The 23,181-nt window shown below is 40.9% G+C and overlaps 1 protein-coding gene across 1 annotated transcript in view; it reads right to left on the bottom strand.

Annotated features, from left to right (window-relative positions):
* slc43a1a (solute carrier family 43 member 1a) overlaps nucleotides 1-10,942 on the bottom strand; it is a 34,180-nt gene extending 23,238 nt beyond the window's left edge. The window contains exons 1-5 of the mRNA XM_083786172.1: nucleotides 10,777-10,942; nucleotides 5,086-5,246; nucleotides 3,169-3,370; nucleotides 571-626; nucleotides 336-412 (exon numbers count right to left, since the gene is read on the bottom strand). Of these exons, the coding sequence (XP_083642298.1) occupies nucleotides 336-412; nucleotides 571-626; nucleotides 3,169-3,370; nucleotides 5,086-5,239 (489 nt within the window). The 5' untranslated portion in view covers nucleotides 5,240-5,246; nucleotides 10,777-10,942. The remainder of the gene's footprint in view (nucleotides 1-335; nucleotides 413-570; nucleotides 627-3,168; nucleotides 3,371-5,085; nucleotides 5,247-10,776) is intronic.
* Between the last annotated feature and the right edge of the window lie 12,239 nt (nucleotides 10,943-23,181).

The following is a 23,181-nucleotide window of genomic DNA, read 5'->3' on the forward strand; positions in this document are numbered from 1 at the left end:
TGTAAAAGATGGTTTATCCAGATACGAAGATGCAGTAGGCTATATCTTTTTACTTATTTCTCCAGCATTTCGGACACTGAAAGAATGCAGTCTGGGAACAACAGCACTGCAAACAAGCACTTGTGTGGGGCAATGAGATCGAACTAATCATTCCATTGTGTCAAATTACTTTTTGTATTTGTGTTATACAGTAGCTCACAAATAGGTTCTATGTTACCCCAAAAACATGAACAAATACTGTTGCAACGGGGAAACAGACTGTATACTGCTACAAGACACTCTATTTCGTTTGTCTATGTGTCTTTCTCTCTTTTTGAACCATTTCTGTGTCTTACTGTGAGGGAGGTGAACGTCATACAGATTCCACTGAAGCCATTTAAGGAGAGGGCCAGGAAGATGAGCGCTGACAGGGCTGGAGAGAAGAGAAGGACGAAAGAAGGAGAGGTTACATTGAGTTATCTATAATTGGCATGAACATGTCTCTGCTCCTTTCTGGGTCAGATTTTTGTCGTGTGTTTTTAATATGTGCATGTGACTTTTGTGCGTGTGCAGGTGTTTCAGTGCACATACCACCAGGGTTGTATGCCGAGATAGACATCATGATACAGGAGAGCCCGAAAAAAGAACTGTGAAAGAGAGACAGAAACACAGGAGCGCAACAAACTATTAAACTCCCAAAACATAAAATACCTCTTTCATGAGCTTAAGCTGTCTAAACGTGCTGCAACAGGTCCGTTTGACTGCCTGAAGCAAAGACAAGTCTAGCAACACCCAGAGGGCCAGCCGCTATGGTCACTCATAGCCCTGCAGCGTCTTTAAACATATGAGTCAGATGGATCACACGCTGAATTTGAATGGGAATTAGTTTGTAAATATGTCATTATGACACATGCAACTCCGTGTGGGGGTCCCCGGGGGGTCCCCAGGACTTCCAGACACGCCCAGGGAGCCGGTCCCGGTTTCCGGCACGCCGCCCCGCGTCCGAAACGGTTGAGAAATGACAGTTACCAGGTGGGGGTCCCCAGGGGGTCCCTGTACTGTACTGTAGTGCTGTACTGTACTGCAGTGGTTCTCAACCCGTGGGTCGCGACCCCTCGGGGGGGGGAGTCCCCAAATTATTTTGGGGGGTCACCAAAGTATTATTATTAAAATAAATAAAAAAATAAAAATAACTAAATGGCTGGAAAATGTAATTACATATAGTACACATACCTTCCCTAATGATTATATCTGGTTTCAGTATTTATTTATGGTGTATTGTAGCAGTCAATTTATATTGGGGGTCGGGAGGGGGCGGAGGTCCCGAGACATTGCCAAACCATTTCCCCGGGTCCCCGGACAAAAATGTTGAGAACCCCTGCTGTACTGTACTGATACACCTGAAATCATCATATATACAGTTAATATGTATAATGGTAGGCTGCACAACAGTGACTCACAAACAAATGCAATTTCCGTGCTCAGACACAGGTAGCCAGCCAGCGAAGCACACAGAAAGATGCTCAGACACAGGTAGCCAGCCAGCCAGGCACATACAAAGTTTTTTTTTTCGGCTTACGCCTTTTATTGATTTTTGAAGGGACAGACAGTAGGCTGACAGGAAACGGGAGAGAGATGGGGGGATGACATGCAGTAAAGGCCGTGTCGGGTCCGGGAGTCGAACCCGCGGCACACTGCGACTGGATTACCAGTCCGGTGCCCAGACCGTTACGCTACGGCCTGGGCCGGCACATACAAAGTTGCTCAGACACAGGTAGCAAGTCAGCCAGGCACACACAAAGCTGCTCAGACACAGGTAGCCAGCCAGCCAGGCACACACAAAGCTGCTCAGACACAGGTAGCCAGCCAGCCAGGCACACACACACACAAAGCTACTTAAGGAGCTACTTAAGGAAGTGGTTGCACCACTTAAAAATAATCGAATCGGTCTGATTCGACTGCAAAATGTGCCAATCTCAGTTGAATCATGAAAAATAAATGCAATAAAGGATCATTCCATTTGGGCTGTGAGGGTTGATTAATGTCTGATTTAACATATAAATATGAATAACATAACATAAATCAGACATATGTTTTCTCCCAATAAATCATGATATATATGCTATTTTTGGTAAACTATTAGTTAATTAATCTATCTATAAATGCACCAAGTCGGCCGGTGTCGAGTCGGTCGTACCCAGTTGTCCAGAACCGCCCCAAAAAGGCCTCTGCCCAGTGTCCGATATATGGAGCTGGCCTGTTCTGATCATTCTGATGACTGCATAGACTCCATGTTTGGGCGTGCCTGACAAAAAATTCCATATATGGCCATATATGGGACACAGACAAAATATCTGGGTGGGGCATTCATTTCCAACTTGCATCGTTTCAAGTAGGCCAGTGCCCAAAAGGCACCGCTGTAGAGGCTCCAACGCATAATATCTGGGTGGGGCATGCATTTCCAACTTGCATCTTTCCAAGTAGGCCAGTACCCAACGGGCACCGCTGTAGAGGCCCCACGGGCACCGCTCTAGTATAACAAATTAGGCCAAACTCTCTTTTTTTAAATTTCTTATTCAACTAAGAGATTAGCAGTCGAATCAGTTATATCGATTAGTTGACTATTCGACTAATCGAGGTCAGGTCTAGTATCAACAACCACTGAAGGAAATATCTGTGCTATGCTATGCTAATATAGGAAGGGAAGTACAATTTTCGACTATATTCATATTTGTCCCACCAAATTATATTATATTATTATTATATTATTATATTTCATACAGCTATTAAGGAATCTGCCCTTTACTATGCATTCCTTTCACATGGACATTGGTGTGCCCCGCCTCTATTAATTCATTCAGCTGCTAAAAGAGAACAATAGCAGTAGTCTCTCCTACTTTAGGAATGTAATCCATCCAGAACTGATTTAAACTTGGCTATGTCACTACAAGCTGGCTATCACTTTAGTGAATTACTCTACATGCATGGCCTTCAAAGCACCTTACCTAACTTTTTTTCACGGTGTCAACTGAGGCAAACATTCTATTCCTGAAAAGAAATGTGAGGTGTAGGATGTTTTGTAATATTTCAAACTTGATTAGAAGAAAAAAAAAAAAATCACAACCATTCCAGTGTCATGATATAGCAAACTCTTGTTGAATCTTGAATTTCTGTGAATATTCCTATTACCTGCCGACCAGGCGAATGGGTCGTGGCCCATACTTGTCCATCAGGATACCAAGGGGCAGGGTAGTGGCACTGAGCAAGAAACTGCCAATGGTGAAGCCCAGATTAAGCATCTCTTCCTGGTCCACACAGCTGAGATACGCCTCGTCCGCCTCCCCTGAAGTTGTGTTGTCAAGGCTCGAGTGAACCACCACTGAGTTATTCTCTATGGGAGGTAAGAAAGATGATGAAGAATTGAGAATAAGTCTGTGTGTTGTGTGTACCGTAGATGTGTTTGTTATTTGTGGGTGTGTTTGCACATCTGAACACACAATATATATCTTATATTTTATTCACAAATTATTTTAGTAATTGTGTCCTCAAAATTTGAGTAAGAAATCGCCTGCACATATTGCACGCTGTGATAAGTGGCAGAGGGAGAGAGATGTCATCAGACATTGCCCAACGCTCTCCTCGTGAGGATGGAGAGAGGGGATAGAGTATATTGTATATTAGAGACCAGCGGATGGCGGATTTAGCCGCAGATGCCGCGGTTAACCGCAGTTTAGGGTCGGTTTAGGGTCAGTGGAATATATTATTAATTCATATTGGATAAACCGCGGGTGAAATAATGCTGGAAATAAATTAATGGTATCCATCTATAGGTTTTATAACTTTTTAAACGTAAATAAATTATATTTCTATATATTCTATAGCCTTATAATATAGTTTTTAAAAGGCACAAAATCTCGGCGTGCGTGCGTTTGTAGTATTTTAATATTTTCCATCAGGCACAAATTAGACGCCTATATTGGCGTAAGTAAGGACCACAACAACAAGTGGTCTGCTAGCTGCTAGGCTAACAGGCAGCTGAGAGTATGAAAGAAACTTACAACTAACTGAAACAGAAGGGAAGAATATAAGTTTGGCGTGGGACTCGGTGCCATGGGACTGCATGGGAGCGAGGGCTAGATATACGTATGCCACATGAAAAGACGTGAATGACTGAACGGGCGGCAGCCTTGTTGAATATACAATCATAACTTTGGTGAACTGTCTGCAGTGGTGAGTGATACAACTTATAATTTAAATAGCCGATCTACATGCTCACAACGCGTTGCAGCGAGCCAGCGACGCGTTGTGAGCTTGTAGATTGGCTATTCTACTGTATACACTAGTATACACTTTTGCTTCCCTGCAGGGGATTTCGGGTGGTTGCGGATATATAAATTGGATTAATTAATTAATGCGGTCGGATAACGGGCGGATTATAAATATGCACACTCGGATTCGGGACAAAAAAGCTCATCCGGTGATCTCTACTGCACATACTTTGGGTATGTCATATCCCTGAACGAGACTGTGCTGTGCTGTGACACAAATGTGTCCTCAACATTTGAGGACGAAATGTGTGGACCGAATGCGCGCTGGGGTTGGCTGGAACGTGTGTCCTTCTGTTCTGTGATGGGATTGGCTGGAAGGTGTGCCATTCTGCACTGTGATTGGCTGGAAAGTCATTCTACATAGGGCAGGGGACAGAGGACAGGACATTCTGTGCACATATCCCCGAACGGGTATGGACTAGTTGTAGTAGTAAGTATAATTAATAAAACATGATGCTAAAAGCTAAAAAAAATAAATACTAATAATATCATGTGTCTCTCGATATCCACATGGGAACCTGGACTTTGTGTGGCCAGGCTGATGTTGGTCGTCTTCGTCTATGACATATCTATAATTTATGTATGGCAAGGTTTTTTCAGCCCGATACCTTCCATTCTAAAGTTTTAGTTAAATACTTTATGAATGAAACATATGTGTAAAATGAATGGAAATGCTTCTTTGACGGATTCCTGCAGAGACACTAATAAAATAATCAAACATTTGTAATGTACTGTATGTGTGAGTGCAGGGTACGTTTCTTGTCGTTTTAAATTTTACCGTTGCAAAGATGGGAATATAAGCCTTCCCTCTTAAGCATGATGAGCAGGGAGCCCCAGCCAAGCAGCACAGCAGAACACAGCAGGTTCTCCAGAACCGCTGTCACTGCCATCCACCAGCGCCGCCCATAGGCCTGGCGGAGAGAAGGTGCCATTGTAGCTCTGCAGGGGAGAAGAAGACAAGTGTCAGAAAAGGAACATTTCTAGATTAATTAAATATAACAATGCAAATACACCAATAAAATAGTGAAATGGATTGTTGTGTAAATCCCTGGCAACTCTCATCGCTTTGTATCTCACATTCTGCCAATTGATCTGTCTACTCTGCCATTATTCTGACAATAAAGCAGCTATAGAGCTCACACTTGATCTTGACTGTAGCAATGTCATGACTTTTACACAGGACTCTTGCAAATTAATCTAATTGCAACTGGAAAGCAGTGGGGTTTCAGTTCCACGGAGACACACCACTAATGTGTGCGTGTGCACACACACACACACACACACACACACACACACACACACACACACACACAGAGCCAGCACTTCACTGTAACCTCAGTGACCAGTGGCACTCAAATAGGCTTATAGTCCAGTCATGATGACCAGCTTCAAAGACATGGCTGCTTTCTTTACATAATAGCATCATAGTACATCAACATAAACACACAGATCACTGTGACCTGTAACATGACCGACCATACTGGCTTACACCAGTCGTGATGACCTCCCGTGACGTGTGTGCACGTACTGTAGTCGTACACACACATTCAGAAAAGTAGTGGGTCGCACTCAGATTTGCAAGAGTATGTTGACTTTTTTTCATTGATTTTATTGATTATTTGATAGAGGATTATCGCACCAGAGAAGTCAGAGTGAAGTGGTAACAAAAGGTTTACACACACACATACACACACCACACCACAACACAACACACCACAACACAACACAACACAACACAACACAACACAACACAACACAACACAACACAACACCACATCACATCACACATCACACACACACACTAGTCTATTTCTAACCCTAAGTGGATAGCACAATAAAGGACCGCTAACGGTGGAGTCCGTTGAACAGTAAAGGGGTGGGGTGACTCGCTGGTGTCAAACAGGAAACCCTTTTAACGGTTCTGTATGGGGGTGCCTGCCATCTTCTCTTTTATGTGTGTTAGATGGGGAATCTAACAAGTACCAGTCACTGGAGTATATGTGCGTTCTTTACTATTAAATATTGTTTTCCGCAACTTCAAATGGCAGCTATGATTATGAAAACATGTTGTTGAACATGTGACTGCATGAGTGAATATAGAGACACACAGTAAGAGAGGAAAGAGTGTGCCTGTTTGTATGTGATATGGCGTGTGTATAATGTGATTAGCGATAGCCCAGCGCACTCCTTTTGTGCTGAAAAGAGCATTTGTAGAGGAGAGATTTCTTTGTAACTGACACCCCATGCTGGAAACACACGACTCCCTCAGCTCTTAACAATGGGCAAGACTGCTAAATGTGCTTATCCGCTCAACCCAGTAAATTTATGACCCACAAATTAGGTTAGTCATTCATAAAAGAATATATTTAATCCAGTAAGGAGACTAGTCAGACTACCAGCCCAGGGTAATTGGAGATTTAACTCATAATGAACTATGCTGCTAGTCTTGGCCAAAAAGTAGGGGGTTAGGCCTAAAGTAGGTTTAAACTAGACTGCCATCCACTGGATAAGCACTGACGAAGACTGTCAAAACCATATGTGAAACTTTCTGTCTGCCAGAGGTTTTCCAGCTGTGGTCTTTTTGTGTATTTGTGTGTTGAGTATTCAATCTATTTACTTTTCTCTTTCTATATCCGGTCAAACAAAGGAAGACTAGTCCTTTCACTGCAAAGGAAAAACAACTGCAATCAGTCTTACACATCCTGCAAAGATGGTAAACTGTCAACTATGATTCACTAATGGGTAAACAGCAGAACAGGCAGTCTCCATCGCACACGTGCACACATCAACTGGGCCTACTGTATGTATAGTAGCTACTGTCACATGAATTGGATTTACTGTGCCATGGCTCCTTGCAATATCGTGACACGCAATAAACTCACTGAAGCCCCTTTTCCACCTAAATAACTTTGGTTCTAGAACTGGTTCCGTTCTAGATTGTTGCTTTCATAGAACCAAGTTTTTTTAGTCTGCAAAAAATAGAGATCATGATAGTTTTGCAGACATTAGTGATGATGAGTATGCAGCATCAAACCAACTTAAACTCTGCTCTACTACGTTTGTGTCTTGTGTGTGTGTGTGTGTGTGTGTGTGTGCACATTATTTGTAGTGTGTTGTTAACCTGGTTGTAACTTAGTTGTAACCTTTAACCTTTGTGGTCTTGTGTAGCAAGACAATTCTGAATGAAAGTAGGCATTAATCCCCACTCCCCTCCTCTGTGTACCTTTTCCACTTACACAATATTAGAATATTTTTTTGTTGTAGACAGAGCATGCAAGACTGTGAATGATCGACTACCAAGGTTTTAAAGGTATACTACATGTGAGGGGCATATAACAAAATACTGTCTTACCCAGTTCAGAACTAACATGGGGGATTTCTAAAACAAAGTAGTCTTGAGAACGGATGAGTGTGGTCACTGTGGTGATGTCCAACTTTAGGATCTAATGGCTGTTAAGATAATTAGGCAATTTCTTAATATAAGTAAGGCTTTGTAGATAAAAATTAGATCCGTCTGAACGTAGTAAACAGCAGGTAGATGTTAAACAACAGACAGTAGGCTGACAGTAAATGGAGAGAGAGATGGGGGGAAGACATGCAGTAAAGGCCATTGGGATCGGGGAGTCGAACCCGTGGCACACTGCCAGACTGGATTGCCAGCTAAGGTGCCTGGACCACTGAGCTCGTACTGTACTGCACGGGTAGTGTACTGTACTAGTTGTACTGTACTGCTTATACTGTACTGTACTTCTCGTACTGTACTGGTGATACACTAAAAAACTCAGCTTCCCATCATCTGTACTGTACTCGTACTGTATGCTGAACTCGTACTGGCGTACTGTACTGTACGCTGTATTCATACTGTACTCGTTGTACACTGTACTGTTTTCTGAGATTGCGTTTTAAAGGATAGTTTGTCGTCTATTCATATGTCCAGGTATTTGTAGCGTGAGACTCTTTCAATAGGTGTCCCTATAGTGATTATGTTACTGATAGTTGGAGTGGCATTAAAGATGGAGTGCCATGATTTTTTTCCACCCTAAAACATGATCATCAGGTCTTATTGTTATATATGGATGAAGAATTTCAAAATTTCAAAAAAGTGTACAGTATTTAATGTTGTTTTCATGTGAACACGCCCACCAGTTCATTATGCCTGGTTTGCCTGGTGGGTGGTGATCCACCTGAACTGAAGCCACACCCACAGCTGCTGTTGTATGATAAAGGGGGAGGGGTTAGGGGAGGGGCTGATAGTGTGATGTCACTATATTACTTTTTTTTTTTCTGTTCCAGTCTGACTTTTGAGTTTTGACTGGTTTCAGCCTCCAGGAAGAAACCCTAAATACAAAGGGAAGAAATCATTGCACAATGCACATAACCACACCAAGGGGTCTAACATAAGTACTGTCACCTCTTAAACAGAAGACCATGTATTTTGGGATGCATGCCTAGAGGTATTGATAACACATCTGATTATGCTTGGGGTGCATTATACGGTATTCACCCATATTCACAGAGCGGATGGCAAAGCACCTACCTACATCGGGACTCAGCAGTCAGGGCCTCTAGTTAGGCAAGACACTAAACCCGTAACTTTGGCATACGTGTCTTGCTCAAGGACACTTCAAGATGAAGGCAGGATCAAACTGGGAACGTTCCAATTCCAAGATGGCCTTTGGGCCAGTCTACCTCCTGACTCCTGAGCCAGCTATCTCTGAATTCAACAGGACTCTCGCCTCCTTAGATTCTGTTTGCCTACTCTTCCGCACCAAAAAATACCTTGGCAGCAGGAGTGGCATAATTCAACACTGCGCCGTCAGAACATGCTGACAAGCAAACATGGTTTGCAAGCAGCTGTGAGCCTATCGTCATGTTGCTGTTAAGTGTTTGTTATGAGTGGGAGAGGAGAGGAAAGGAAGTGTGTGTTTGTATTAAAACAGGTGAAGTGTGCATGTTTGCATTGAGTAACAGGTGAAGTGTGTATGTTTGTAGGAGTGGGGGAGGGAAAGAACAGGTTAAGTAGTAGGCGGGAACTTCCCCAAATAAGGAGGTTGTTTCCTGAAGCCTGGTGCTTGAATGATGCAATTCTGCCTGGTACACCATGAGGGTCTACTTCTTGGCTATCAAATTGATAGTAGTGGCACAATGTTATGATCATGATATGATAATAACACCCAATATACAATATCATATAATATATGATCATCATTTATATCATCATGATATAAATCCAACGTTATCCATAAGAATGCTACATCGGCCAGTTGCCACATCACGTGTTCTAGTCTAGCCTTTTTAAGGTTTCCATTCCGACTCTTCGCTTTCCCCACGGGGATGTTTCTGACCTTGACCATGCATGTTTATCAACCTCTACAGGACATAAAGGACATTAAGACAAAACTCTTTACTCTCACAAGTTCTAGACAAATAAACGGTTCGCCACGGGAGCCTCTGTTCCCCGAGGAGTCCAAAAAAGCAACCCTGGTGCTTCCTAGATGGACACAGGAGGCTCCAACAGCTGTCTCTCCACGGGCATGACCTCAGCTAGTTTCTGGTTACCATCACTGCAGGGCTACGGACGGTTGTAGAACTTGACTATGGCTAGGGATAGCTAGGAACTTAGAAGTCAATGTTAACATCTATTCTTGCTGATCTAATCTAAACGATTAAAACATAGTGTAAAAAAGGGGGCGGGGAAGATTTCCAGACTAATGGTCATATCAGGCTCTTCCCTATCTCCCCTTTCAGTTTTATAAATACAATACAACTACTACGGTAGTAGTTGTATTACCGGTAGAGTCTACCGGTAGTCTATATTTCGTTGTCTGAGCAAGTAATAAAGTATTGCCACATTTCTTTCTAGACGCCAGACGTCAGACGTAATGAAGTAGTAGTCTGTGTTGTCGACCGGTATACATAAATAAATAAATAAATTCACAAATTGAACCCGCCGTTGACCGGTCCCCAGCATCCTTGCAGTGATCTGAGGGGAACCTTTTAGCCAGATGACCACCATATACCAGACCAGAATGTTATAGCGACTCGACACAGAGCAGAAGCTGTCCTAACGGCCCGTGCCGTGTGAACGGGAACGCCGTGGACACGGATGCTCATGCTCGCTGCCAACAGCCGGCCTGGCCCCTTTGCTTCCCAAGTTCCCAGTAATGTATCCGGTATGTGTTCGAGGAAATCGTTTGTATTTACCCGCGGAATACAAGATGTTCTGGTTTAAAAAACGAAACGAAAAACGGCCGATGTTTTGAAACGTGGTTTCGGTGTTTAAAGGACAGTAGCCTACACACGTGCCACGTGTGTTTTAGAGCCGGCCAAGCAGGCAGGATCAGTTTACTGCTCTTATCTGCCTGATAACTTTACAGTTAATGTCAATAAAGTTAGTAGATTAAACCTGTATTCAAATTTACATTCAACCACGACTCAAGATTAAAAATGAATAAATAAATGGACTTACTTTTAAATGTCTTCTCAGGAAAAAAGAAGAAAATGGGAAAGTTTCTCTTGAAGTTTTTGATTCCTGAGCTCAGAGGAGAATCAAATATCAGGGATATTTGGTAAGTGTTGAACAGCTTTAACTGTTCCCCCCTGAGCTTCTCTTCTTTAAGACGACTTCAGTTCATTCAAAATGAAAATCTGACTGTGTGTTTACAACCCCCTCTTTTTCTCTAGCCACTACAAACTCCCCCTCTCCTAATTTGACTTATAACTCCCTCCCACTTCCACTGCCAGTCATCACATACACAGAGTACCCATTCAAGGCCTGGATAGTTTACTAGACTTGCTACTGTAACTTAAAGCTTAGTAGCTTACCTAGGGTAGCCCCACTAGCCCGGTCTAAAGGCATCATTAAGTAGGTTTGAATTTAAACGTGCTAATCTATTTAGTCCTAGCCTGAATTGTGTCTTTCCTGGGTATTTAACACTAAAGTATTAACCACCTGAGTCACAGCATCCATATAGGTATTTTGCATGGAACAAAACATTTGCCAAATTTTGCTGAAGCTCGGAGCTTGTAGATTGGCTATTTTTGCCAAAGAGATTGGTGTGAAAAAAAAGTACAGAGCCAACTCATCAGTCTAGATAAGGTTTTAAGTGGTTAAACACTTTCCCACAATAGGATACAGGGACAGTTTGAACACATACTATAAAAACAATAATTACCCGGTAATAGGCCTACATTGTCGATATCCTTAGTAGCGTATAACATATAACATTGAGACCTGCTCAGATCTCAAATTAAACAATACAGCTTGTCTATTCTATTCACAGTTCACACTAGTTTACGCTGCATCATTTACGTTTACGTTGCATCATTCATCATTCGTTGCATCATTCACATCCACATTCAAACTATTTTCAAGTCAGATCCAAAACCTTGTTATGTATGGGGGAATAATGTGTTGTGTTTCACCCACCACAGGGGACCCTGATGCTGTCACAGAGCATGACAGAATCTATACGGTAAGAATCTCTGCCTCAGCTACTGTCGTTTTCCCCTAGTGTAACTGTAACATCCATTCTACTGTAATGGAAATGAGGAAATATGCTGGCTATGAGGAAAATGAGGAAATATGCTGGCTATCTTGATTAAATCACTCAAACCCCTCATTTACTTACTGTTTACGAACAGTTATACACTGCCCTGTTATCTAGTTAGTTCTACAGAATGTTAGATCTTTGAACAACGAATCTTTTACCTGCAATGATTTAATCACCACAAATAATGTAGATTTGCTAAATGTTGATAGGAACTTGGCTTATGATTACTGAATGGCCTGCCCCCAGCCAGGGAGGTGATGCACTAGTGTAACCTAAGCAGATTTGAAATTGTACCCATCTGTCTGTCCCTTTAGTTTTATGCCCATAATTGGATATTCCGGTATTTGTCTGTCTGTTGTCCCTTTTATCCAAGTAGTCTATGATGTCATGACTGGTCTGGGCTCCATGGCCTGGTACTCCATATAGGGACATCTGATTTATCTTTTTTATTTTAGATCCACTGTACCGACCGACTTTCCAACAGGTCCTCAACGATACACAGAGTTTGGGTGGTTCTCGAGATACACTGGTGACAGTATTTTATATACACGCAGAGGTTTCACACATTTATAGTAGGATGAATCATAATATAATTTTTGTGTTTTTGTCAATTATTTGGGGGCCTATAAATTATTTGCAATATCCCCACGGCCCACCATGTGGGCCACGGGCAACAGGTTGTGAATAGAGGGTATTCGCATGGCATGCTTAAAGTGAGTGGCAAAGTGAGTTTAATGTCGTTTAATGCAATCAGATAGGACTTTTCTGTTTGGACTCTAATCAATTTTGAAATGTGTCCTCTACACACAGAAATACATTATTTTATTTTATGTATTCCTTCCCTTTCCTACTCCTTCCATTCTCTCTTATCAGATGGCCAATTTGCTAAACAGATTGAAACACATTCATTAACCATGGCATCCTATTGTGGGCACATGTTTAAAAGCTTACATTAGCCGTTAGTTAGATCAGCTATTTACGCCATTTGTCGTAGACTCGTGGTAGATAATGATCTATGTCATGTCACCCCCAGAGGTGTCCAAACGTTTTTCAAAGGGAGCCATATTTGAAAATATTAAATTACCTTAGGGTCTTTCATACTGTACCTTTAGTTTGGACCATAACAAAGTCACATATACTGTATACAATAAATGCATTGTATTACAACAAATGTGCAACAAATGCATTTACCAAAGTGCAATAACAATGTAACAAATGTAACCAGATGTGAAAAGGTCTCTAAACATTTTTCAAAATAAAACATGAAAAAGAACAAGCAGTTCCTGAGAAATGGTCTATTTGTAGGTTAATTTAAAAACAATCCAATCTATGAATGTCACTTGAATATACTGGCAGGCCATAAATGTTACATTTGAGGAATTAAACCGTGGGTCATAAAAAAAAACAAGACAAATGAAAATGCATGTGTAAATTAATTTCCCGGCCTAACTCAATGATCCTTTAGGGTGGCTATAGCTGAATGGTATAAAGAGAGACCGCTTGGGAAACTGAAGGTCTCATGTTCGATTCCCAGCTTGTGATGAGGTGTCCATGAGCGAGACACAGAACTGACCCCCTACCCAGTTGAAACTGATACGTCTCCATTATTATTATCCTGAAGCCCACACTTTACAGAGTAGAATGCTGAAAGGAAATGGAAAGCTTTTAAATTAAATGTGTTTCTTAAAGATTTTATGAAGGAATCTAATTACTGGAAGTGGCCATAACCTGCAAGGAATACTGCTATGAATCACTATCCATTGGAAAAGTTAGTTATTGTAAATTTTTCTTATTATTATTATTGTTGCCTTCCACTGGGAGGAATGATGTATTCCTTCCTGTGTCTGCAGTCTGCAGAATCCCTTACAGACATGATTTTACGCATGTAATCCTTTTCCTACCCCCTAGGGCAGGCATTGTCCCTCCAATACAGTTTAAAGAAGTCATGGTTTCATTTTGCAGTGGCTTGCATTCTGTCCATTACCTCACCACTGTCCACTGTGTCAGTCCCACTTGACTGCATTCTGTCCACTACCTCACCACTGTTTCAGTCCCACTTGACTTTAAGCTTCACAAAACAAAACTTCCTACTACACAGGAAAACAACATATTACAGATAGTTGTAATTTTTAAGACAACAACATCTTCAGGGCATAACATTCTCTGATCTTGGGTCTTGGAAGGAGGCTCCCCCTGCTGGGAAAAGAAAGAGTAGCTCCAGGTTTGAGTCAACTTCATAGAGCAGAGCAGTGTTCCTCAACTGTGGAGTAGCCTGGCTTTGCCAGACACTTGTGGCCAAAACCAGGCTAGGGAGACAGAGCACTCCTGCATTTTCTATCGTGCTAATTTAAAGCCTGGATACCAGATTAATGCAATTATAATTAACTAATTTGTAGCATCAAAACCTTGCAGGATCGACCACAATGGAAACAAGTCCCTATTATTTTGTGTTGTCCTTTTAGCCTAAATGTCTCTCTACTGTGCCTCCTTTATTTTGTTTACATTTCTGACTAATAAATTATTCAATCAATCAATCAATCATTCAAAAGCAGTAATATGATGTTGTTGCTGTTAACCACTGGAGTGTAGGCTAATATTTAACACCAGAGTATGTTTTCCTGATAAGATTATATAACTGGCTCATGCTTGCTCATCAGTGAAATTATAATGGTGCTATTTATAGCCAAGAGACTACTTATACTACAAGTTGACATTTGTATCTCATGACATTAAAGCCTGTGATTATATGGAGTATCCAGTCTTTTATTTTTATAAATAATAAAATTAGTTAGTAAGTATTAATGACAAAGGGCACTGGCAAAAACAATACAAATACAATCCAAATGTAAAATAGCGTTAAAACAAACAAAAACACAATTAAACTGTAGCAAAGAGCATAAAAACAGAACAGTGAGCATGAATAAGAACACAGGGTTTAAAAACTCAACTAAAAGCAAGAGTGAAATGTCTTTCCTAGAACAAAATCTTTAATTCCTTTCTTACTGAGTACATGGAAATTACAATTCTCTTTATAGTTCTTTCCTGGTACTAAATCCTTTCCTGATAACTGCATTTTGGTATTGAGTTCCGTAGTGGGGTTTCATGAAATTACTACTCCTGTATGTATTTCCCATGATGTATACTTTCCTAATAATTATTACCATATTGTTTCCTAGGTAGGTTTACATGACGTTTACTAGGCAATGACGGTAGTAGTAGGTAGCACTAGCTATGCACTGCAGTTATTTTGGCACTGCCTTTACTTAATAAGGATCATTAATTTGTTTCCACAAACTGTGCAATTGTATTTTCTTTATACTACAGTGGTGCTTCTTACTAAGTAGTACATACTGGGTAATTTCTTAATAATCACACTATCCATTAAGTTGGATACTTTCCTAATAACTGTACTTTTGCTATGTAGCATCCTAGGAGTTTACCAGTCACGTATACTTACTAGATAACAACTTGTTATGTATACTGTCCGCATAAGCATATTTTATTGTCTAGTTTTGAAATAGATTTTGGATAATTATTTAGTATTTAGTATTTCATTCTTAGGTTCTCTTTCCTAATAAATAGCCTATATTTATTATTATACAATTTCCTAACAGAACATAAGAAGTTCATCTATCCAAGATAGAAAGAAAAATTAATAATACGATAAATAAGCATGAATAAATCAATTATGATATATAACCCCATGGAATGGATGCCAGATCCATTTCAATTACTTCCTTGATATTCTTGTTTTTCTTCACGGCACCTGCCACTATAGGCTAGACTTAACTTAGCCTTCTGTGCAGAACGGTGTACAGATATTATATGAACTTTAAATACTTCCTTATTCAAATGTTGACACAGGGTAGTTTTCTTGGGACTATTTTATATATTGTTACGTTTTGTTTGAGTCAAACTCAAACAACAGAACCTCAGGATGATTGTCCACCTGCCTGTTGGGTTGAAGTGACATGAATGGGTGCTATGTTAACCCGGTTGATGCCAAATTTTGCACAAACAATCCCTGGATGCCAACGATGAACCTCTGCCCCAAATTGTCCAGAACGGCCTGTTATAGCACCACCAGGAGGCCGACTTTTGAAAAACATATTTTTTTATATTACTCCTCCAGATTCTGTCCAAAAATCCCGCAAATTGTTACACACTATCTCTAAAGTCATGTGTCCTTTTCACATTGGCCTATTATAGCACCACCAGGAGGCCACAACCTGACCTGCCCTGGTGGAGACCTGTGCCCTGAGGGGCACTTTATCTAGTTGCTGCTGTGGCTGTGCCATGTCTATGCTGTCTATGACATTTCAATCCCTTTTCATTTTAATATCATTTGTGTATTCAAGTAAAGCCTTTAAAATGTGTTTGCATGGATTTGACTGTTGACGTTGACGTTGACGTTTTTTATTTAAACATGTTTTATTGAATTATTATGTTTTCACATAAAGATGAATCAAATGTATACAGATAAAGTGAGACAAACTAGAAAGGTATCAATTCAATTATAAATTGAAAGCACAATACAATAAAACAGTAAACAAGAAAAACAGACAAGAAAAACAAAAAGCACAAAAACAAAACAAAACAAACAAACAAAAAAGAAAATGGCGAGCAGCACACACACAATACAATACGGTTTTGAACACAATCGTCATCAAAAGGACAGAATGCAAGTTAGTCATAAGGACATTAGTTTGATGTTTGTGGTAAGGGTTAGATGGCACTAGAAGGCATAGGCAGGTAAAGGATCATAGAGGAGTCAGAGGTGAACAGCATCTGCAGGAACCAAAAATATGGGAAGAACATTGTTTTTCAACGATGTGTACATTATATTCCCTCAAGTGGCTATAACATTAATATTCATATACCAGCCTGTAGGTTTTGAGGGGGTGCACGCTTATCCGACACACCAAAGGTCTGACATGCGGAAATCACCCGTCGCTCCCGACATGCGTTGGTCCGGCATGCGTTGCGTCATGCTTGCGGATAGGTTAGGTGATGAACGAACCAACGGGAAATTATATGGACATGTATTGACATTCCCATATATGGGCAAGGTCTCGTGCACGCATCCGCCTGGGTGACGGCAGGCAATTTGGCATGGGGGGTCAGATTAACATATGCATATGGAATGAATTCTGTACTGGCCATATATGGAGCGTGTCTTGAGTGTACAGGGTTTGATGAGGTCAGATTAACATTATGGAATGTCAGGACTGGTCAGCTCCATATATTGAGATCTAAGGGTGGTAGCGGGGGCAGTGACTTGAGTGTACAGGGTTTGATGAGGTCTGGCCATATATGGAGTTTGTCTTGAGTGTACAGGGTTTGATGAGGTCAGATCAACATATCGAATTGCAGAACAGGTCAGCTCTATATATGGAGATCTAAGGGTGGCAGTGGGGGCAGTGTCTTGGGTGTACAGGGTTTGATGAGGTCTTTCCATATATGGAGCGTGTCTTGAGTGTACAGGGTTTGATGAGGTCAGATCAACATGGAATGTCAGAACAGGTCAGCTCCATATATGGAGATCTAAGGGTTGCAGCGGGTGCATTGTCTTGAGTGTGCCTTAATTTTTGGGCCTGTTGAAAACTCTACTGATAACTTTGGGGCTGGCCTGTTTGAATGGACAGGTATCAGTCAAAAGGGAGACATCGAAGAGTAAGGACAGGTGGAGAACGATCAACATATGGAATATATGGCGATCTAAGGGTTTGAGGTTTGAGGTCAGATGTAGAGTTGCTGGCCAGCTCCATATATGCAGATCTAGGTGATGATCCAGTCTTCTCCATGTATGGCTATCCAGAGTTTGATGAGGTCGGTGTCATGATCTTCATGGACACGGCCATGGAGGCGTGAAACGAGGCGTGACATGACTGAGGGGAAATACAGGTTTTCATAGTAAACTGCGACCTACTGTCACAATAATACTGTCAATGCAGCTCCCGTTATTTGAGGCATGGGGCCATTCAGAGTTTTTGTTGTAATGAGCATACCCGACAGGATGCATTGTGGTTAGAAGTTCTTGGAAAAAGATTTCCATGCTTGAATGAAAGTTACATCCTCCTAATGGTGAGTTTCTGCATTTGCTGAGCCACCCACAAATCTGCCTACAGGAATTAAATTTAATGAAATGGTAGTGCCAAGCCTTTGGAGCAAGTTTAGACTCCTAGGCCACAAAGCCTCAAATTCCTGCGCTCACAACTGATCTTAATCAGGAATGAATACATGGAATTGACATCATATTGGCATTTTTCCTTTGTATCAATATTGGCAATCTTTTATAGATATTGTGCCAGTGAAAGATTAGTGCATGAAGACAGTTTAGCCTTCACTTCATCACATACCTAAACTTGGATTCACAACTATTCATTACATTAGTTTACTTCAAATACAATTAGCAAGGCATAGTGACATTCCTGCCACACATGGCGTTGTTATTACCATGACAAACCAGATTCTTGAGGTAACCTGAGGTGAAGTGAGGCATCATTATATTGAAAAGGAACAAGAAAAAAAAAGATTCTCAAAAGCGCTTATGAAGTACACGTGCAGGCTGTTTATGACTTTAAGATGTCAAACAATTATATTGATTGAGTCAAGTTTCATTCCAATCTTCCAACTGGACTTTAAAATATCTGGTGTGTAAGTGGAAAATGCCATGGTGTCACCTTCAGTAGGGTTCATACTCCAGGGAACATGAAGGTACACAGTAAATTCCATTGGAATCCAGCTTGTAGTTTTTGAGATGTTGTTTGGGAAGTGGTTGACGGATACAGACAGACAGACAGACAGACATTTGTATGAGTGTATATATATATAAATATTTTAGAACAATTTTAATATTTAATGTTTTAATGTTTCATTCTAAATAGTAAAAAAAACCTTTAAATATGAGGGGTAACGTGGCGTGCAAGATATTAGGCCCACACTGTATTACCTTTTCAACAAATCTGTGTCCACAACATGCATGTCTGTGTGTGTGTGTGTGTGTGTGTGTGTGTGTGTGTGTGTGTGTGTGTGTGTGTGTGTGTGTGTGTGTGTGTGTGTGTGTGTGTGTGTGTGTGTGTGTGTGTGTGTGTGTGTGTGTGTGTGTGTGTGGTTCCAATTGACCTGAAGCCCTTTTAAAAGCAATGTTGTGTTGCTGCTGCTGTTCGACATAACCAGGGAAATTCCTTACTATTAGGCCTAATTATCATTCTTCAATCTGCTTCTACTTTAATAAGGTCCAGACAGCAATCAGTGAACATACACACGCACACATGCACGCACACACATAAACGTGTTTGTGTGTGTGGGTACACACACACACACACCCGCGCGAGCACACACAAAGTCAATGTGGTCCTAATTTTCATTAATGCAAGGAGTCTCACGATACCTTAAACATAAAACATATCTAATCCCATGATTCCATTAGCAGCAGGCCATAAACACATCATTCCTCTCAGCTCAAAACTACACACATGTGTCCAAATGCTCACCTCTTCTGGGAGCCAATGCTACCATGTCACCATGTCACCACACAGGGGCAACAGAGAGCTATAGGAAGAGATGGTGTGGATGTAATAAAAAAAAGAAAGAAAGAAAGAAAGAAAGAAAGAAAGAAAGAAAGAAAGAAAGAAAGAAAGAAAGAAAGAAAGAAAGAAAGAAAATGTGAATTCATTACTCTCCAATGATCTCCACATTCTCCAGTGATTTACATATCAGGAAGCACCAAAGCAATTCTAATCAGGGCCGGTTTGTTGGGCCAGGCTAACTTTTAGCACCTTACTATTGAATTATCTGTATCTCTTACCCATCTAGGGGTTTCCCACCTGCCAAGCTAGTTTGTTGCTGGTCAATCTCAGGAGTGGGATGTTGTCGTAAAAGTTTAGGTTAGGTTCTCTCTGAGTGGGGCTTCTAAAAAGCACACTTGATCCCAGTATTGGGGTTGTTATTCAAAAACGTCATGTATTACCCATTACACATTACTTGTTACTTTAAAAAAGTAAAGCATTGCTTACTTTGGAACACTTTACCTACACGTATTAATTACACTACTATAGTTGCATTACTTTTGTTACTCTGCAGCATCCCATAGTCATCACTGTAATTGCAGATCTGACTAATCAAAACTTGATTAAAGTAATATAACATTTAACCTTATTTTACGTATACTGTACCCTCATATCAGCACAAACATAATATGGTGGACATTCACACAATGTACATTTGTGCTCTTTAAAGGGATAGTTCAGATTTTTTTACTTAAGCTGTATGAAATACTTTCCATTAATATAGTGGTTGCAACGGTATTAATTGATTGCCCGAGTCCCGTGGTGGGAGTTCTGCTCTGGTTTTGTTCAATATTAAGTAGTTCCGGTCATTTTGTGGGGGGCACTGGGGCCATGCAGTAAAAGTAAATTAATTCCCAAAACTGACGTCATTTGTATTGTTGACCTATTTCTGAAATATTAGCACAACTTTCATAGTTTAGTTCAACTTTGACCCCTCTATCACATGGAACTACTTTTGGGTGTAGTGATATGGACACAAAAAACATAGTTCTGTTTGATACGGGTAAAAAATTTACGAAAGTTGCACTAATATTTTAGAAATAGGTCAACAATACAAATGACGTTAGTTTTGTGAATTAATTTACTTTTACTGCGTGGCCCCCTGTGCCCCCTACAAAATGACCGGAACTACTTCATATTTCCCCAAAACCAGAGCAGAACTCCCACCACGGGACTCGGGCAATTAATGAATACAGTTGCAACCACTATATTAATGGCAAGTATTTCATACACCTTAAGTTAAAAAAATCTGAACTATCCCTTTAATGCCACAAAGAAAAACCCACCCAGACTAGAGCAGAGTAATGCACTTCACAGAAGAATGGCATAAGAACAATGCACTATGCATGTCCAATAATGTTGGATTACCTTTCAAGCAGGCATCTGCTAGCCTACTACTAATAAAACTGTATCAATATATGAAACAATAGATGTTGGCTTTCCTAACAGCCACCAGTAGATGACAATACTGCATTACAGACAAATGTCATATCATTGCAGTATAATGCATTATTTTGTGTTACACTCACAACTGCTAATACTATACTACTTAATTTGTATAGCACTTTCCAAAATGGCTAAATGCAAAAATGCTAAAATTCTTCAAATGAGAATTAAAATACACAAAAGAAGCCTGTAATACATAATAAATGAAATAAATCTTGGTAAGGACATTTTAAATTAGGAGTGTTAGGAATGAAAAACAGCTTTGGCACGGACTCTGTGTATTACTGTACATATTTACATGTGCATGCGTATGTTTGTGTAAAAAATGAAAGGCTAAATAGGTACCCAAAAGTAATGATAAACATTGATCATTATTCCATGATGACTCCCACCATCTGAAAATGACAGTTATCACTGGGAGCGATGTAACATCAAAGGAATCCCACTGTGCCGCTGGGGTCTGTGGGCCAATCAGACGTCTCCCTCTGGCTTGAATTATGACATGCAGCTCTAGAAGCCGAGGGGCACGGAGGCAACGCAACCCTGAGTGTGCATACAGCCGAAGCCAGCTAGAGCCAATATGGGACAAGCATATTCGCATAAATATGAGATAATTACATGACAGCCACGCAACCACCGGCGACAGCACATGATGGATGAGCCAGGGAGATATAAAGAGGGACTGAGAGAGAGAGAGAGAGAGAGAGAGAGAGAGAGAGAGAGAGAGAGACACCAGGAGTTTAGGAAAGACCACTGCTGTAACACAAACTGTGGACAGAGGGATAGGAGAGAAAAGAACAACAAAGGATGGAGCAGGGGGGGGAGGTGGGGGTGTGTTGGTGGAAGAGTGGAGTCAGGTGGAGGTCTTGGTGTCTCAGGCCCCGAGTGCCCCCCGTCCCCCCTCCTCCCTCCACTAGGCCTTCTTCTGTTTCTGCCTTTTAAGGCTGAGGGACTCTATAGCTTCAAGTAGGTAATGAGTACCTCGAAGCAAGCTAAGTAAATCATACAGGGAAGAAGGGAGGGAGACAGAAGAAGATGCGAGTGTGGATGTGTGTGCTGGGGTAGGAGGTCGAAGGAGAAATAGATAAAGTATGTTAGACGGGCGGAGGGGGATAGAAAAGCTAAAAATGGACAGGGAGAATTGGGGGGACAGAAAGAGAGAGAGAGAGAGAGCCAGAGGCGTGAGACAGCTCAGCGGGAGACAGCGAAAGGAAGAGGGAGATTAGAAGTGATAACGGATAAAGGGAGGGGGCAGGCTGAGAGGAGTACAGTGGACACAGGCGAGTGAGTACACTAGCTGCACTGGCGGAGCGGAGCTAAGTGAGATGTTCGATAAGATCACGCATTATCTTAAAAGCATGCTTTAATAAAACTCCTGGAGAGAAAAGGATGGGGGAAGGGGGGGGGGGAGGTGGAGGTCCCATGCACCTCAAAAATATGTTACTGATAGACGTGCTTTCGCTTCTGTCTAACCCCTAATCCTTTTCTCACAATTCTTTGCACTCATCAGCTCCATTTACAGTCCCAGTGGTCCGTCCTCCATTACTTATCTACTTATCTACTATCAAATTTATGGTTTCTTTCTCCTTATTATTATTATTATTATTATTATTATTTTTTTTTTTTAAGTACAACTGACTTGAATTTCTCTGTCGAAATGTTATGACTCAGAAGGCGCCTGGTGAGGACACAACAAGCCGGGCATCCAAGGGATCTATGACCTAATCACAGGGTTCAAATGGGTGATTGGTTGAACTCTAACCTCTGACCTCTATTGGAATCATGTGTGAGTCTGAGATGAGTCACCAGTGCTCTTCATGAGAGAAAGTGGACATACATTGTGATCTTCAGCTAATCCTCGCCTCTTGCTTTGGTAGGGAAATTTAAAAACAAAGAAGTTTGTCCTCATAACTAGAAAGATGTAATTCATTTGAGAGCACAAAATTGTGCCGAACCAATTAAAGTGAAATTAACTTTTATATTGTCCTTTTATACCTCAATGTCCTAATGGTTGGATTACAATTTGCCACAATGGTAAACCTAAAGTCAATAAAATATTGGCTAATAAAATATCAACTAGCCAAAAGGATATAAATTGCATCTTTGCTCCAACTAATAAACTTTTGACAACGCTGGGAAGGAACATGTCCCATACATGGCTTTTTTTAAAGCTCTGTCTCTATTTTACTGTCTTTCTCTATATTTTCCTTCTTCATTCGTATAGTTCTCTGTTCTCTAAACCACAACAGTTGTGGGAAATCAGTCCCAGCTGTCAGCACTTTGATTTGATTGTAGAATGTGTCA

The sequence above is a fragment of the Protomyctophum parallelum genome (assembly GCF_964188405.1).
Source record: "Protomyctophum parallelum genome assembly, chromosome: 16".
Lineage (NCBI taxonomy): Eukaryota > Metazoa > Chordata > Actinopteri > Myctophiformes > Myctophidae > Protomyctophum > Protomyctophum parallelum.